Source organism: Nyctereutes procyonoides, unplaced genomic scaffold (genome assembly GCF_905146905.1).
Source record: "Nyctereutes procyonoides isolate TBG_1078 unplaced genomic scaffold, NYPRO_anot_genome, whole genome shotgun sequence".
NCBI lineage: Eukaryota > Metazoa > Chordata > Mammalia > Carnivora > Canidae > Nyctereutes > Nyctereutes procyonoides.
The window spans coordinates 28,721,866-28,738,289 of record NW_026575048.1 but is presented as its reverse complement, the minus strand read 5'-3'; the positions used below and the strand labels follow the sequence as shown (position 1 = coordinate 28,738,289).

Sequence of the window (16,424 nt, the reverse complement as noted above, 5' to 3'; positions counted from 1 at the left end):
TGGCTACTTGGTCTCCTGCATCACGGTGTAGTCTCACATGCAAGAACGGTGTGTGGTTATCTTAAATCCTTCCTGCAACAAACTGGTATATATATATATATATGAACCTATTCATTCTTTTGATGAAAACATGGAAATTTATTTTCCCTTTCATTTTTATGTCATAGACTGTGGTAATAAATTTTCCTAAAATCTGTCTGAAATAGAAGAACTCAGTAGTTCTGAAAAACAGTCTTCCTTATACCATTTAAAAATCTTCATACTTTGGTTTTCAGAGACAGAACTATCTATTGGTCCCTTTTTCCTTATGCAGAAGGAAATGTCTGCATCTTCAAAAAAGCAAAGCTGCCAACTATGCAAAGTGAGGGAAAGGGGAAACCATGTAAAGGTTCTCCAGATCTACATTTGACCAGATGATGGAACGTTCCATCTGTGTGGATTTATCAATACACAGTGAGGGGACTGAGCACATACATCCCATGTGTACAGTTCCCCACATGTTATAGGTCTGAAGTAGTCCAACTAATTCTTAATATGGAAAGTCTAGCTTGGGTCAAACTTCCTGAAGGTAGCTTTACCTTATTTTGGCAGGTCTTTTGGAGTCTTAAAAAAGAAGTATCACAACTCTCCAATGTTGAGATGCCTTTTGTTTTATCACAGCTGTGTACCATTTTGCTTGTGGCCTTTGGATAAGAAGCTAAATAAGTTACCTCTTGTAGACCTAGGACTTTGCAGGCTCAGGTTTCATTCTGCCCTGCCAGAAATTCCTTTCTGTTTTGAATCTGAGATGTTTGTTTATGGTTTTTGTTTTGAAATGCTAAATAAGACAAGCACAGTCTCTAGTTACAGCCTATATCTTTTTTTTTTTTTTTTGACCTCGCTATAGCTAGAGTGGCTGGTTATTAAGGACTAAGGACTCTCCTAAAATTTCCAAAGAGCAGACTCTTCAAGTGATCTTCTCAGGAACTTGAAATGTAAAATAACACCTTCAAATATAATTAACACTTAATTTTCATTCTTAAATGTTCATAAGACAAATGTTCCCAGGCGATTTCAAATTAGGGTGTTATTTTTGGATCTAACAAGCATATCCTTAAACAAAACCCTGAAATTTCAAAGTTTATCTCACCTTGCTTGTAGGTTACAAGTTTGAATACCAGCACTTTTGATGAAAGATAGAGGCACTACAATGATAGGTACTAAAAGAGTTTCTGGAAGAAAATTCAATTTCTACCGTGTGATAATAAGGTTTGGTTGTCAAGATGAAAATAAAAAAGAGTTGTAAACTATCGATTGCAAGGATTGTATCTTCATCAAATTCTTTCTTCTTGTTCCGTAAGAGGCAGTATAAAGCATTTGCCTTGTGAGTCCTCAGCCCATATTTACTGGATAAAAATGATACTCATTAGCAGACATGAAGACAGTGCAGCAGTTCTGTCTTCCTAAAGCGGAGGCCACACCTACACTAGGAACTAAAGAGACAAGAACTTCAAGTATTTTAATTTTAGGTGTTGTTTCTCAGCCTTCCACAGTAGCACAAAGATACTACAGGGAAACCACAAAGCAAGTCCACAGGAAAGCCACAGTATAAGTCCACATGAAGGATGGCTGGAATGCATGGGATCAAGAAAAGCAATGCAGGTATCCTCTGTGCTGCACACCACCTCCTGCACGTTCCTAACCTGTCCTGGCCCTTGAGCCAGGTGGGACTGCCACTGCTTCCTTCCTTCCATAAGTACAGTGATCCCAGCCTGGCCCTGGTGATGCTCCTGGGGTCTCCTGTATCTCCAGTGATGCCCAGAAACCCAAAGAAAACTTTAAACAAGAAAAGGAAATTTAATCCGCTTCCATTAAACCATAGGCCATCAATATCAGGACAGGTCACCTTTTAAAAAGTATTAGTTTGAAATAGCTCTTTGGTACTAGAATTCAAACCACAAAATCAAGCAAATGTCCACATTCTGCTGAAACAGCAAAGAGGCTGAGAATTACAGCAGTACTGGATGTGAATGTGAAGGAGCTGTGTGTCACAAAGTGGTTTTTTTTTTTTAAACTTATACATAAAGCTAACAAAGAAGAAAATAAAAAAAGGAAAATAGAATAAATATTAGACTTAACATTTTATTAAAATCCTGTAGTGTAAATCCTGGTACCAAATACCAGGATTTACACTACACACACCAACACACACATTATCTATGCAATTACATATATGTATGGCTATATATACATATGTATACATATTTATATGCATTCTCTCCAATCCTCACTATAATGTCTATTTCACAGAAAGCTATCAGTATTCCATTTTTACAGCTGAGGAAACTAAAGCCCAAAACAATGAGGCAATTTGGTTGTTCAGTTAAAAAATAAGAGCAGAGATTTGAACACAAGGTTGTCTAGTATTAAGACCTTTTTTTCTTTTTCCTAAAACATCCTGCACAGAGGAGCAGGAAAGAAGAGAGCATACCCTCAGACTTTGTTGGTGCCGCCTCCTGCCCCCCACTAAATCCTTCCTGGTAGTTAAAAGTTAGGGTCCCTCTTAATGGCTCTTGAGATGCTCAGCACTTCCTTATCTCAGGGCTTAACAGCTGTCAAGTAACTGTCTTAGATACAACTGTCTCAGCTATCTGCCATTAGACTATGGCCTCTATGAAAGCAGGGTCCCTATCTGATTTTTTTTGGCTGAGAAATAACCATAATAGCAGGTAACATTATCAGGTCTCAAATGCCATGCTCTGTTCCAGATGCTTTACTTTACATGGACTAGCTCCTTAAAGCATGCCCCAGGGTCAGCAGCTTTGGCACCACCAGGGAGTTTATTAGAAATGCACCATATCAGACCTCTTGAATCAGGACCTCCATGCTGAATGAGATTGCCAGGTGATTTGTATACATGTGAAATTTTCAGAAGCACCGTTTTGTCTCACTCAATCCTCACCACACACACACACACACACACACACACACACACACACACGCTACCTACTGCTATTTGCAGATAGGGAAACTGAGGCTTAGAAAGATGGCATTCCTATAGTGTAGCCCACAGACCAGACCCATCGCAGCTGCTCAGTACCTAGTAGGTGGAAGGATGTCAGGGCAACAGGTAGGCAGGAGAGGACAGGATAAACATCTGACCTCTAGTTCTGTGTAGTTTGTTCTGACTGCAGCAGCAGGTGGACTGGGAGTCCCCAAAGCAGGTGAGCTGCAGCTATACAAGCTGCATCCTTAGCTCAAGTTGGGTCAAATCCTGTGGTGACCAGCAGCGTAAACACTCCAGGAGCCAGGGGTAAACTCTTCCTCCACAATATACTGTGAAGGAAAATGTAGTCTTTAAAAAAAAAAAAAATTACCTATTTATTTGAGAGACAGAGAAAGAGCAGGGGAAGAGTAGAAGGAGAAGCAGACTCCCCACCAAGCAGGGAGCCCGACACAGGGCTTGATCTCAGAACCTGAGCCAAAGGCAAACACTCAACTGACTGAGCCACCAAGGAGCCCCAAAAATGTACAGTCTTGATTACAGTGAGGTAATCAAGAAACCTTCCCCACATGAAACATCAGCCCACAAATAAATGGTTACATTTATAACTCCTACAACTTAGTGCAAAAAATTTCAGGTTCCTCCTTATTTTTACCCAAAATATACAATTTGGACAAAGTTTAACAAATGGGCATGAAAAAGGCAGCAAGCAGCTTTAGAGGCCCCCCCCTTTTTTAAAGATTTTATTTATTCATTCTTGAGAGACACAGGCTGAAGGCGAAGCAGGCTCCATGCAGGGAGCCCGATGTGGGACTTGATCCCGGGACTCCAGGATCATGCCCTGGACTGAAATGATTCAATGCACTTACGGTGTTGGGGTAGGAGGAGAGGAGGGGACCTGACCCTGATCATTTGCTCCTTCTCTAAGAGCCCAGACTCCTTAACTACTGACAATCATGACTTCAGGAGATGAAGAATAAGCAGAACAAGAGAATGCACCCATATCAAATTGTTTTACTTCTATTGGTTAGTACCTTCATTGTTAATAAGCATTTACCACCTGCTAGTCACTCTTTCAGGGCTTCATTACAATTCATTCACTGAGTCCTTACAGCAACCCTATTATTAACCCCACCACACCGGTAGAAAACAGAGATGCACAGATTTAACCTCAGAAACCAAGTTTCTAACCATGACATAATTTTATCAAGATACAAATCTCTTGCATGGGGAATTAACTGGGGTTGGGGAAGGGAGGTATGGGATTAAAATCTGTTCATTTTGTAAAAGGAAAAAAAGGATCTTTTAACATTTCTTTTTTCATGAGGGCCCAAAATGAACACTTAGAGGTGTTTACTTTGAGAGCTTTTTTAAATTTAAGTATATTCAACCACTCCTCTGACCAGAAGACCTAAGAGGTCTTGTTACACACAGAGGTTTTTCGTAATTTGACCAGGCTAACTGGCCAGGACAAGCAGCAGAGAGTGGGTGAGATCGGAAGATGCTTGATATAAAGGGACACCTCTCAGCTCACTGCCCACGCTCATCTGTCTAGTGGAACAAGCTAGAACAAGGAGAAAAATCACTCTGGAAAGGAAACTTGCCATTTTGAACCACAACTAGTAAAGCATTAAGAATGCAGCCTCATTCTTAGATGTTGGGAAACACTCTGATATATGCTACACAGGCCCTATGAAGAATGAAGAATGAGCAGGAGCCCATCCCCTAGCAAAAAAACAAAAACAAAAACAAACAAACAAAAACACCAAAAACTCCTATTCATACTTTTAAACCTAGTTCTAATTCAAATTCTTTTCACCTTTGCCACCAGAGCCTGAAAAGATCATTTCAGATCCTGTGATTCCTGGGACAAATTTTAACCACCTATTTCACTCACCAACTAATTATATACACACACTTGCAAAATCATTTCTACTTGGCTTGAACTTGCATTATTACGTAGACTTTTTTTTAAGATTTATTTATTTATGCATGAGACACACACACAGAGAGAGAAGCAGAGACAGGCAGAAGGAGAGCAGGCTCCCTGCAGGGAGCCTGATGTGAGACTCAATCCCAGGACCCTGGGATCATGACCTGAGCCAAAGGCAGACACTCAACCTCTAAGCCACTGAGGCATCCCTAAAATGTTGACTTTTTAAGGTCCTGCTACCTTACTCTTTCTAGAGATGAGAAGAGTGCAGAGGGTAGGGAACATCTGAGAGGTCCCTAAGCTCCCCAGCTGCCCCCAGCCTCTCAGCAGAAGGCCTTGTACAGAGTAGGAAATCAATGAGTGAGTGAGTGATTTCTCTGTAAACACAAGTCAGATCTGAAAACTCAGATTTGGAGAATTCAACCTCTGAGAAGTAAGGCTTTCAGTTTGTTACTCATGTGTGCTTGGTTAGTCCAGTTTTTTCTTCAAATAACTGAGCCATACTGAGATGTCTCCAAAATCCTGATACTATATGTGTGCCACATATGGAACACTGTTATTGGAACCTGCTTCACCAAACAAACTTGACCTTCCATCCATCTTACCATGGCTCATCAGATGGAATTCACACGCTAAAGCAGCACTGACATCCCGCATAGTAGTGTCCTAAGCCTGAAAGACGTTAAACACACCCAAATTTTTTCAAGAATTTCACAGTTAATGTCTGGAATGCATTTTTGGATTAATCTTCAAAGGATGACACAGTTGCCCTAAGATGAATTCAATATTTTTCCTTCCTCCCATTTGTTATTCTTTGGTCCTCCCACTCCATTATCCTTTTAGGATCATGGATCATCTACTTATTTCTCCCAACTTCACAATGCCTATCTATCCCCAGCATCCCGAAGCCATTCCTTTGTTTATCCAAGTCTTCACATCGAAACAAGCCACACAGAACACAAACCTACACCATTTCACTAAATACCTTCCCTCATTGGATGTAATGCCCACAGTTTAAGGATTCTTCAGACAATTTTCTTCATAAATTAACCTATTCACAACTGCACTGCCAACATAATTGCATGTGGATTCTCCTGGTCACTGCTAAGCCTGAATTAATGGCAGCATCCATCTCTAGATGTGCAATTTTTGCCTTTCTGGTACTATGCAATTCACTTGCCCTTTGCCAAGTGTTTTATGTGACTGGATTCCTGAAAAAGTGAGGATTCTATAAGCTTGAGAATCAAAGGAAGGTCACCAAGGCCTGTCATTTGTATATGTGCAGTGAATAGTCTCTCCATATTTTGTCAATATTTACTTCTGGAGGAACTAATTATTTCCTTGTTTATTCGTGTTGGTTTATCTCCCCATACCCTAGTACTGTAATTTTATAGGCCCTCTGCTGGTTTTCTCTGAGAGCTTGCTCTACCTGAAGACATTTGAGATGGAAAGCAAAACACATTCCTCAAAAACAAGAAATCCTGGCTGTTTCAAGTTTTCTAATACTAATATAGGAGTATTAACTTTGCCCCTCCCCTCTTTTTAATTAGTAAAATTAAAATCCATGGACTCTTGACTCCAAGTCCTACATTTCAGAGCAATGAGAGGAGATCCGTGTGGCTTGTGCATTAACCAAATGGTCGGGTACATTTTCTGGCCTCCTGCGGCCTGACCTCAGATCCTCCATACATTCTTTTCCAGGGAGCCATCATCTCCCTCCCAGACAGGGTCTTGCAGGGTGGTGAAAAGAAATTATAACCTTCTAAGGGCAACAGTGTCAGAAAACAACATTCTGTTTGCTGTAAGCACTCGCCACATAAGCAGAGTATGCTTTTCCTTCTCACTGCCCCCATGAATACGAGGTGCAAGGAAAAGTTAAAATACCCAGGAGAAGTAAAAGGACTATATTTTGAAGGAGACAGTTTGGTAGATGCCAGGGTAAACACACACACACACACAGAAAGTTCCATAAAGATGAAGCTACTGAGTAAATATGCACTGGAAAATAGTTGGTACTTATCTATGACAGCAATCACCTGGCTCTAATACAACAAAGTTCTCAGGGCAAAGCCACTCAATAATGTCTGCCAGGTTCCAAATCACTGTCCTCACAAACTGTCAAACTCAAGTCATCATGTGCCCTTTTATTCCACAGGCAGAGAAGGCTGCTTATGCCTCCCCTACCTTGCCCCTATCCCTCATAACAGAAGTATGATGTACTATTCCACATAAGAGGGGGAAATGGTCTTCACCCCCATCTCATCTACTGTACAATCAAAACATTCTTCCTAGAATATCCCACTTTGGTAATTTTTCAAAACTCTGTCTTTGATCTACCATTCAGTCTTCTTCCTCAGGAGTTCAGAATCCAAACTTGTTTCTCTGGCGATGTACCGGGAGGCAGGCAGCTGAGCCAAGGAACAGGCTGCTCAGGATGTCAGAAAGAGCAACAGGGACTCTCATGTAATGAGTGGAAATGGTAAAGAGACTTGTGCCCTCCTGGGGGCCAAAAAACACTTTTTAGACTGAGAGAGAGCAGGAAAAAAAAAAAAAAAAAAAAAAGAGGTGCTTGGCTCTATGCTCACTTTTTAAAATGCACTTAAACCCAAAACATTTTTTTAAAAAAGGAATGGTTTGGCTGTTAACAACCTAAACAACGGTGAAAAGATGACCACATGTAGTGTACACGTCACATGACTCACAGGACACAACTCTTCACATTTAATTTTTCAGAAAATATTTTTTTCTTCACTATTCTGTGGAGAAGGTTGTTCATCCATTTGCTCAATGCACATTTCTTGAGAACCTATTATGGGCTGGTATGCATTAAAAACTGAAGACAGTGAGCCACAGATTGGAAGGTGTCCATTATTGCTCCTGACTTACCTAACTCATTATGTGAACCACAGTTAAAAAAACATGACTTTTCCCCCCACCACAAAGCCAGAACGGAGAGGAACACAAATAAAAACTACTGCAATTTGGCAAACAGAGCAATGTAACTAGTATTTATGTCCTCGAAAGCAGGTAGATTAGTCATGATAATATTTGTACAACATGCAATATGATTTCTCAGTGTAGCCAATTAAATAAGTTTTCAAAGCAGTTTTCATTAACAGATACAACCAGTAGGGGTCATTTTAGTGCAAAAATTGCAATGAAAGAGACTTCAACATGAATAAAAGATATCAATTCCTATTCGTGTCAGTTATGATAATCGTGCTTCAGTGTGTGAATTTCTGAATAAAAATGGAAACTGAGGGAAAAACTAGCCATTGAGAAATTTCTTGCAAACAAAAAAAGACAGCACCTTTCTGATAAGTGACATTTAAAGACTCCTCTAATTTGTAAAAGGGGAAAAAAAGGTTACTTATCCTATGTTTTCCATAAATCTCGTAGTAAAGTGAAAATACTTGAAATTTTACAGACAACTGACAGTATCTGTGTAAATCCAAACGCTATAATGCCAGGTAGCACTGTTCCTCTTACTCTGGTTTAATGGATTTACAATACAACTTAACAGATTTCAGAATTCCAAAAAAAAAAAAATTAGATTAAAAAAATGCTGAGCACCCAGTTTGGGCAGCTGAAAACAGTCCTGATAAATGAAAAGTGTTGCTAATTGAGATATAACCATGGAAACAAATACTTCCAACCATCTTCAAGGCTAATACCAAGTGCATGGGGTGTTACCAGAAGAAAGGAAGCTAAAAGGGATCGCATCATTTCAGAGGAATGAAAAGCTCACCAGCAAATTGCCAAAATAACTCTATACTGTGATACCAGAAGATTGGTGCCAAAACACTGGGTTACTGGGAATGTGCCCCGGGCTCCACATCTCCTTCACCAGAAATCCATCAAGAAGAAACAAAACAAGGGTTAGAATTGCTAAAACCTCCAAAAGTCCTTCTGAGACGATAGCAGTTTCCACTGCAGTTAACCTCGTTTCACGTTGCTTGTTCTTTTTAGATTTATGGAAGGCTGGCTTAAAGTAAATTATACACTCCCAAGTGGTGGGATCCAAAGATGGATCTTTTAGTCCAACTCATTCAGAATTCCCAAAAACCAAACACACAAAATTGTATCGAAGTTAATCTCCTGGCCATTTTTTTTCCTGATGGGAGAAATAATAACACGTGTTTTAACATGGGACTTAACACCAGGACAGAGGCTTTTGTGTTTCAGGCACCTAAACTCTTCTAACCCAATGTCCTAAGGGTGCAACAGCGCATGCATGGCCCCTTTCCTCAGAGGAGAGCTGCCTTCACTCCTTACCGCCCACTAGCTTCCAAACCAGAAAAGCCTCCTTAATTTTCCAGAACGGTCCAAACTCTAAAAACTACAGGTATAAATAAATGTGTGTGTATTTAAAGAAAATCACGGAATTGACGTCTCTTAAGAGACCCACTGCAACCTTAAGATTGCCACCAGTTTTTCAGTTACCCCCGCACGGGAAAACATATACACGCACATAGGAGGATGCCTCAGAATCAATCCTCCCCTGGTGCCCTGGGTCTGGCTGTGAGTCCTGAGGAAGGGATCAGGTCAGAGGTCGCCTGTCCCCCCTCCTCCTCCTCCTCCTCCTCCTCCTCCTCCTCCTCCTCCTCGCTGCTCTTCCAGAAGGCAGCGGCTCTGCACCATGATGCCCCAGAACAGCATCATCACCCCGACGTCAGCCCAAGCAGGGATCCCGCTTTTAACTGGTGCTCACCGAGTCCTGCCCATTATTAGCCAGAGAGAAAGAACTCCCTGCCTCTCCGTCCTGTCCCCAAACCAGACCAAGCACCCGGAGGCCGAGGCAGGCGGGGCAGGGCTCAGGGATCCACCCGACGACGGGAGGCTCACTACTCTCACCGCTTTCTCCCTCCGTCAGGCTCCGCACCGAGGTGCACAACGCCTGGTGGGGAAAAAAAAAAAAAAACAAAACAGCAGAACAGCCCTCGTTGTCCAACAAACAGCAGGAACCGGCCACACGACAGAAAACACGCGGGTATCTGATCTTAAAGAGCAGTCGTGAACAGTCGGCAACAACTTTTCCCTCCTAGGCAACACCCACCCCCACCCCCTCCGCCCCCATTCAGAAGAGAAAGCCTTGGACTGTTCTCAATAGGCAAATAAATAAATGAGTAACCACCGTCTGTAACTTCCCCTGGGCTGACATATTCCGGAGCCGAAACTGATTTACATGCGAAGGAGGAAGGGGGTGAAGGAAGCGCGCAAGGGAAAAATAATACGAGTAACACTGGGAGTGTGAGCAGGAGACACGTCTCCTCGCCAACAGAAGAGGGACTTTGGAGAAGGGTGCGCAGCCCTCGGTTGCACACTGCGCCAGTGCGGGAGGGCGGCAGCGGCCGGACTCCCCCGGGGCTCGCCGCGGCCTCCGCAGCGCCCCCCGCCCGCCGCGCCCCCACCTCGCCGCGCGGGGCCCGCCCCCCTCCCCGCAGTCCCGGCCCGAACCGCCACACGTGCGCGGCTCTCCGCGCCGCCACCCTCCCTCGCCCGCCCCCACCCGCGACGCGACCCCCGCCCTCGCCGGGGCCGGCCGCGCGTGCGGGGGGAGGGGGGAGGGGGGAGGGGGAGGGCGGGCGGCGGCGAGCGGGAACCGGGGGACGCGGGGCCCCCTCCTCCCGCGGAGCCCTCGCTCCTCGGGAAAGTCTCGGCCAAACTTTGTTCGGCGCAGCCAGGTGGGAGGGGGCCCGCGCGGCGGCCGTACCTTCGCAGACGCCCACTTCGTACTCGGTGATGGAGTCGCCATTGAGCGGGGGGCGGATGACACAGCGCAGCCCCCGGTCGCAGGCTCCGTGGAGCCCGTAGGCGCCGCCGCAGCTCTCGTTCCTCTGGCGGGCGCACATGTAGCAGCAGCCGCAGACGCCCTGCACGATGCTCCCGGGGCAGCTCCTGGGCTCCTCGCACTTGGACTCGTCGCAGGGCAGGCAGACCAGCGCCCGGGTGCCGGAGCGCGCCAGCAGCAGCAGCAGCCCCAGCAGCGAGACCGGGAGGTGCCCGCAGCCCGCCAGCCCCCTGCCCCCCGCCACCAAGTACATCCTCCTGCGCCGCCGCCGCCGCCTCCTCGCAGCCGGGCCGGGAGCGGGGCGGGCGTCCTCCCCTGCGCGGGGCACACGCGCCGCCGCCGCCGCCGCCGCACCCGCAGCCCGCGGGCCTCGCCGCCCCCCTCGGGGCCCCCGGGGCGCGCCTCCCCTCGCGGGGCGAGGCCCCCGCCCCCTCTGCGGGCCGCGCCGACCCCGAGCCCACTAGCGTTGGCGCCAGCGGTGGCTTCCCCTCCTCCTCCTCCTCCTCCTCCTCGTCCTCCTCCTCGTCCTCGTCCTCGTCCTCCTCCTCCCGGGAGGGAGGGGAAAAAAGAAAAAAAGTTTCCTCCCGGCAGCTCCGGTTCAGCCCAAACTTCTGGCGGCGGCGGCGGCGGCGGCGGCTGCGCTGGGCTCCGGCCCCGGCTGGCGGCGCCTCCTCCCTCTCCTCCTCCGCGTCGGCCGGCCCCGCGGCGGTGGTGGCGGCGGCGCAGCCTCCGGGCCGGTCCCCGCCTCCCGAGCCGCCGAGTGGGCGCGGTGGCGCAGCACAAGGTCCGCGGCGTCCGCTCCGCGCGCCCCGCTCGCCTCACTCCTGCGCGGCTCCTCGGGGCGCTTGTTTATGGCTCGAGCCTCCGCCGCCCGGGCTGCGCCCTCCCCCATCCTACCTCATCCCCCAGACCTCGCCCCCCCGCGCCGCGCGCCGCTCATTGGCTGCCCCCCACCCCCCCGCCGGCCGGCCCCCTCCCCTCCCCTCCCTCCCCTCCCCTCCCCCGCCCTCCCTCGCCGGCGGCCCGGCCCTTCCTCCCTCACACGCCTCCTCCTCCTCCTCCTCCTCCTCCTCTTCCTCCTCCCCCTCCGGCTCCTCCGGCTGGAGCCCGGCGCGCCGAGCCTGCCCCGCGGCCGAGCCTTCGCGCGCCTCCCGGGCCGGGGCTCCGCGGGGCGCTGCGGCTCGGCTCGGCTCGGCTCGGCTCGGCTCGGCTCGGCTCGGGCTCGGGGCGCGCACCGCGGGCGGCGGGAGGCGCCTCGGCCCCCGCGGCCGGCCCGGGCGTCCCGAGGGCGAGCCGGCTGCCCCTCCTGCGCGGGCTTTGGGTTCGGAGAGCCGCGGGTTCCGCCGAAGCTCGGGGCCCCGGCGGGGGGGGGGGGGTCGCTGCAGCCTTGGCTGAGGCACCCTCGGGATCGCAAGGGAAGCCGATGCACGGAAAGCTCCGCAAATGGATGAGAATCCATCTTCCACCCGGGCTGGGGAGACACTTTGTCAAAGATACTATGTAATGGAGTCTCGGGAAGCTCGGGACGCCTCCAGCGAAGCTGCTGGTGAATTAATTAAGTGCTTTAAACGGTCTATAGGTAAATATTCCGCAGGGGGTGGGCAGGACGGTGGAGGGCTGCTGCTGTGGCTCGAGTTGGATTTTAACTGTCCACATCCTGTGTGTTTGGTCGCTCTGCTGTGTGTGCGGAGGTGCTGTTGGGGGGGGGTGAATGGAAAGTAGCAGAGCTGAATTTCTCTCCCTTGGGTAAGGCCAAACACTGGATTACTACAAGTCTTGACATGATTGGACCCGTGTATCTCATGCATCATTAATGTCATCTGACATTGCCCTGTTCTTTCCCAAGCTCCCGGACAGAAGCGGTGGGTTTCTCTCTCTCTCTCTCTCTCTCTCTCTCTCTCTCGTTGCCTTATTTACTGTGAGTGTATTAATAAAGAAGGTATGTGGCAAGTATTATTTGTGATAAACCTGGTAAAGAAGTAACTTGAAGTGATGCAAAATGCGCTGTGTGGAGACGGTTGCTCTTCTGTAGCTGTCAGAAAATGTTCTCGAAATGACAGGCTCTGTAATGACCCACCATTCACAGGATATGTACCAAGGTCGATAAAATTAGCGAATTAACAAAAAGTGACTTGCATCTGTATAAGAGAAAAAAAAAACAAATCTGGTCCTGTGGCAGGTGTGAGGTAGGAATGGGCAGCAAACCTGATCCAGAATAGTCTGGCTGCAGAAAGGTGGCAGCCAAGTGGATCCTGAAAATCGTGACTAATGAACCAAAAGTTAATAGTACAGCAATGTAAAGAGAAAGGAAACAAAGATGCCTTTGAAATCCTCTGTTTTCGGAACAAATTTATACTTATCCTAGATATTTTGGATTTAACCACTCGAATTCTGAACCAAAAAGCCAAAGTTAACCAGTGTAATAGTCCCTAGTCACTGGCATCAGAAAACTAAGCATTTCTCCAATCATTTTTCTTTGTCCTGAGGTGAAGAGACTCATTAACTATTACTGATTATCAGTGGGTGATAGAGAGGATGTTCAACAGTAGAAAGGGGGAATGAGCATCTCATTTTCCAGAAGGGTTTAAAGAGATATTGGTATGACTGGTTTCCAAAGATTTGTAGAGGCAATTCCTGTAGTAGTGTAGGAGGTCAGATTAGATGCTCTCTAAAAGACCTTATACCCTGAGATTCTATAATTGTAAGTATTGGTGAAAACATTTGAAATATGCTTGATTTTCTGTTAGAATTCAAGAAAGATAAAACACACAACGCCGTGAAACATGATTGTTGCTTGTACTCCAACAAGGCACTAGCACTTCACTGTGGGATTTGCCAACAAACTGTCATCATTGTGCTGTGTTAAAAGGCCTTTACCACTCTTGCAGAGAGGTTATCTATATTTCTGTTCAAATGCAAGTATAAAGTCATTATTAAAATGTAGCAGATAACATTGTAGGACTCACGGGAAAAGCCAAGGTCAGGTGATGGAAAAAAATGCGGGAGTGAGAAAGCTGTCAATTGAAAGAAGGATCATTATCAAGGTCTTGCTTTTGTGTTTGTGTTTTTTATTTCTTTAAGGCAGTCTATTAAGGGTTAGGGGAAGCTAGAGATTGAACACAGGCAAGGGATGATATCGAGGTCACCATCCATCGTTCCTGGGATTCCAGAGGAAGGTAGTCAAATACAAGGTGATAAAGGCTGGCTTCTTATGGGAATTCAGGTTAACCTTAGAAAGGACCGGAGAGATTCCTAAGACTAGGATGGATGTATGAGCTTAGAAAACTCAGTTATATGTGGTCTCGTACCCTAGAGTTCATAGAGGAGCAAAGGAGAAAACAGGAAGAGTTACACGAAGCCTGAAACTAATAGTAAATAAGAAGCCAGCAAGGGACTGGGAACTTCTCTGAAACCAGTGTGTGAACTAGGAGCTCAGTTATGAAATAGCACTTTCTTCCCTGGGATCCAGGAGGGACTATTGGGTGGCCAGAAGTCAAGGCTGAGTGAGATTAAAGCCCAAACACAAAAGAATTCCCTCATCTTTAGAGACCAGAGTAAAGATACAGAAGAAACAACAGGTGGGCCCAACATGGTGACAATTGGGGGTCAAGGGAGAAAGTGCACTGGGAGGGATTACGTAGACTGTAAGGCATATATACACATGTTAGAGCCATGCATGGAATATGGTCTAAGGCCTCCTCCTCTGGGAAGTGTCTTGAGCTTATTTCCTGATCTATAACATTTTGTAAATACCTCTGCTTGTAGCATTTATCAGGATGTATTATAAACTTTTTCTAAATAGGTCTGGACCCCACTAAATTGTCAGCTTATTGGAAGGGGAGCATGACTTGTAAGAATGTATGCGTGCCTGGGTGAGTTGAAAAAGAGAGGGAAGGATTATAGGCAAAAAGATGAATGTTCTTGCCTGCAGCCTTTCTCTCTTGGTCTTGGTAAATGCCTCTAAAATAAGCCCTTGAAAGGGTGGTTGGGCAGGAAGGGGTCTTCCAAATTGGGGGTAGGTGGGTAATGCACAAAACAAAATCCCACAGGTCTAAAAGGAAAGGGAGTTAGACTATACTGATGGAGGTCGGGAAGAAGAGACAGTCCGCCCTCTATTGGCCGTTTGGGGGGGTTGGATGGGAGGAGTTTGCTAACTTCTTGAAAAAGTCTAAAAGTCAAATGCCCAGTTGGGGACCTAGAAGAAAATGGAAATAAAAGAGCAATAGACAGTCCACTGGTATTAGAGCCCTCCTCTTTGGTATGGTGCCTAGTTCAACCTCTCCACTCTAGTCCCACTCTGGGATGTTTGTGTTTTCCTGAAATGAAAAGAAAAATGTAGGAGTTGCCTTTGGAGTCTGAAAAACATATTCTTAGAACTGAATTGCACCAGAGGAAAAAGTATCATTGTTTTCTAAAGATGTTGCATACATGGTAGAAAGATCTATGAAGAAACCAGGACAAGAAACCTGTTCCTTTCACCTTCTCCAACCCGCCCCACCCCCCTTGGCTCTGGTCTCCCTCAGCTGGGCTCGTGGCACGCTGGGCTCACGCTGGGCTCACGCTGGGCTTGGGCTCTTTCAGTGGCAGGGAAATCCCTGGTTTGGGGGCTCCGCCATCTGATCTTGGGCTCTGGATCTGGTACTTGGGCTAGGTTATCACAATCTAGTACCCAATTTTACTAAGGGAGTTCCTGTCTTACCTACCCTGCCTACGTACGGCAGCTGCTCCAGAGGTATTAGAAGAGCAGTAAGGCACACACGTTCTCTTCTCTCTAGTGCTGTCTATAAAAGTTTGAACGAGATATTTATGCTTTCTGAATCTGTTTCTCCCTTGTAAAATGGAGACAAATTTGAATACTACCCACACAGGATATAGTGTGGATAAAAAAGGTTGTTCTCCTTTATATTATTGTTATTTTTAGAGACCTTCTCATTGAGTTTCTCCTTAAATTTTACACTTGAGCTGGAATCCTTGCTATGTGATATCTCAGTACCTATTACTGTGTGACATCTGCCTTGTTTTCCCCTTCTTATGATCTTTCTGTTGGTCCCACTCTGGCAGTCTGTCTAGCTCTGGGGTTGTAGCCTTGGTGATATTTTCTTCGACCTATTCCAGTCTTATTTTAAAGGTTAGTTCATTAATAATAGTTCACAGGGTGTATCATCAATAATAATGATAATAATAGTAATAGCTAACCTTCGTAGAGTGCCTGCTAACAAGCTCTTCACAAGGGTTACTTTATTTAATTAATGTACAGAAGAGCCCTATAAGGCCAATGCCTGATATTACCTTCAATGCCTAAATGCTGTCTCCCCTTTATAGCTGAGGAATCTGAGGCACAGAAGGCTGTGTGGCTTGCAAAGTCTTAGAGCTCTGTGGAGGGCTGTTGAGTTAGGAACCCAGTCCTATTATACCCTAAGAGCCTGTGTATGTAACTGCCTCAGGCAGTAAATTGGGAATGGTAAATTGCTTTTCTTTTCAGTTTTACTGTTTTTTGCAGACCCAATTTAAGATTTACATCTATGACAAGACCTTGCCTTCTTTGTTAATTTGCATATGAAAAGTTAAAATAGTGATTGGTGTTTTTTTCAAAATAGAAATAGCTTCATTGTTTTCCTAATTATTGAATAAGAAATATTTACAAAGTATTTACTATGTGTATATTTGCTTATTACCTGAGAATACTACCATGACTAGTCTTCACTATAGCCGGTTGA

At 46.1% G+C, this 16,424-nt stretch overlaps 1 protein-coding gene across 3 annotated transcripts in view; it reads right to left on the bottom strand.

The window, feature by feature from the left end:
- The window catches only part of CRIM1 (cysteine rich transmembrane BMP regulator 1), a 186,321-nt gene extending 175,232 nt beyond the window's left edge, over window positions 1–11,089 (bottom strand). For 2 of the 3 annotated variants that reach the window (XM_055327084.1, XM_055327085.1), the window contains exon 1: window positions 10,630–11,039. In XM_055327084.1, coding sequence (XP_055183059.1) covers window positions 10,630–10,960 — 331 coding nt within the window. In that variant the 5' untranslated portion in view covers window positions 10,961–11,039. Of the gene's footprint in view, window positions 1–10,629 lie in introns of all 3 variants that reach the window. The other variant, XM_055327086.1, reaches the window with a different exon arrangement.
- Window positions 11,090–16,424: the final 5,335 nt, after the last annotated feature.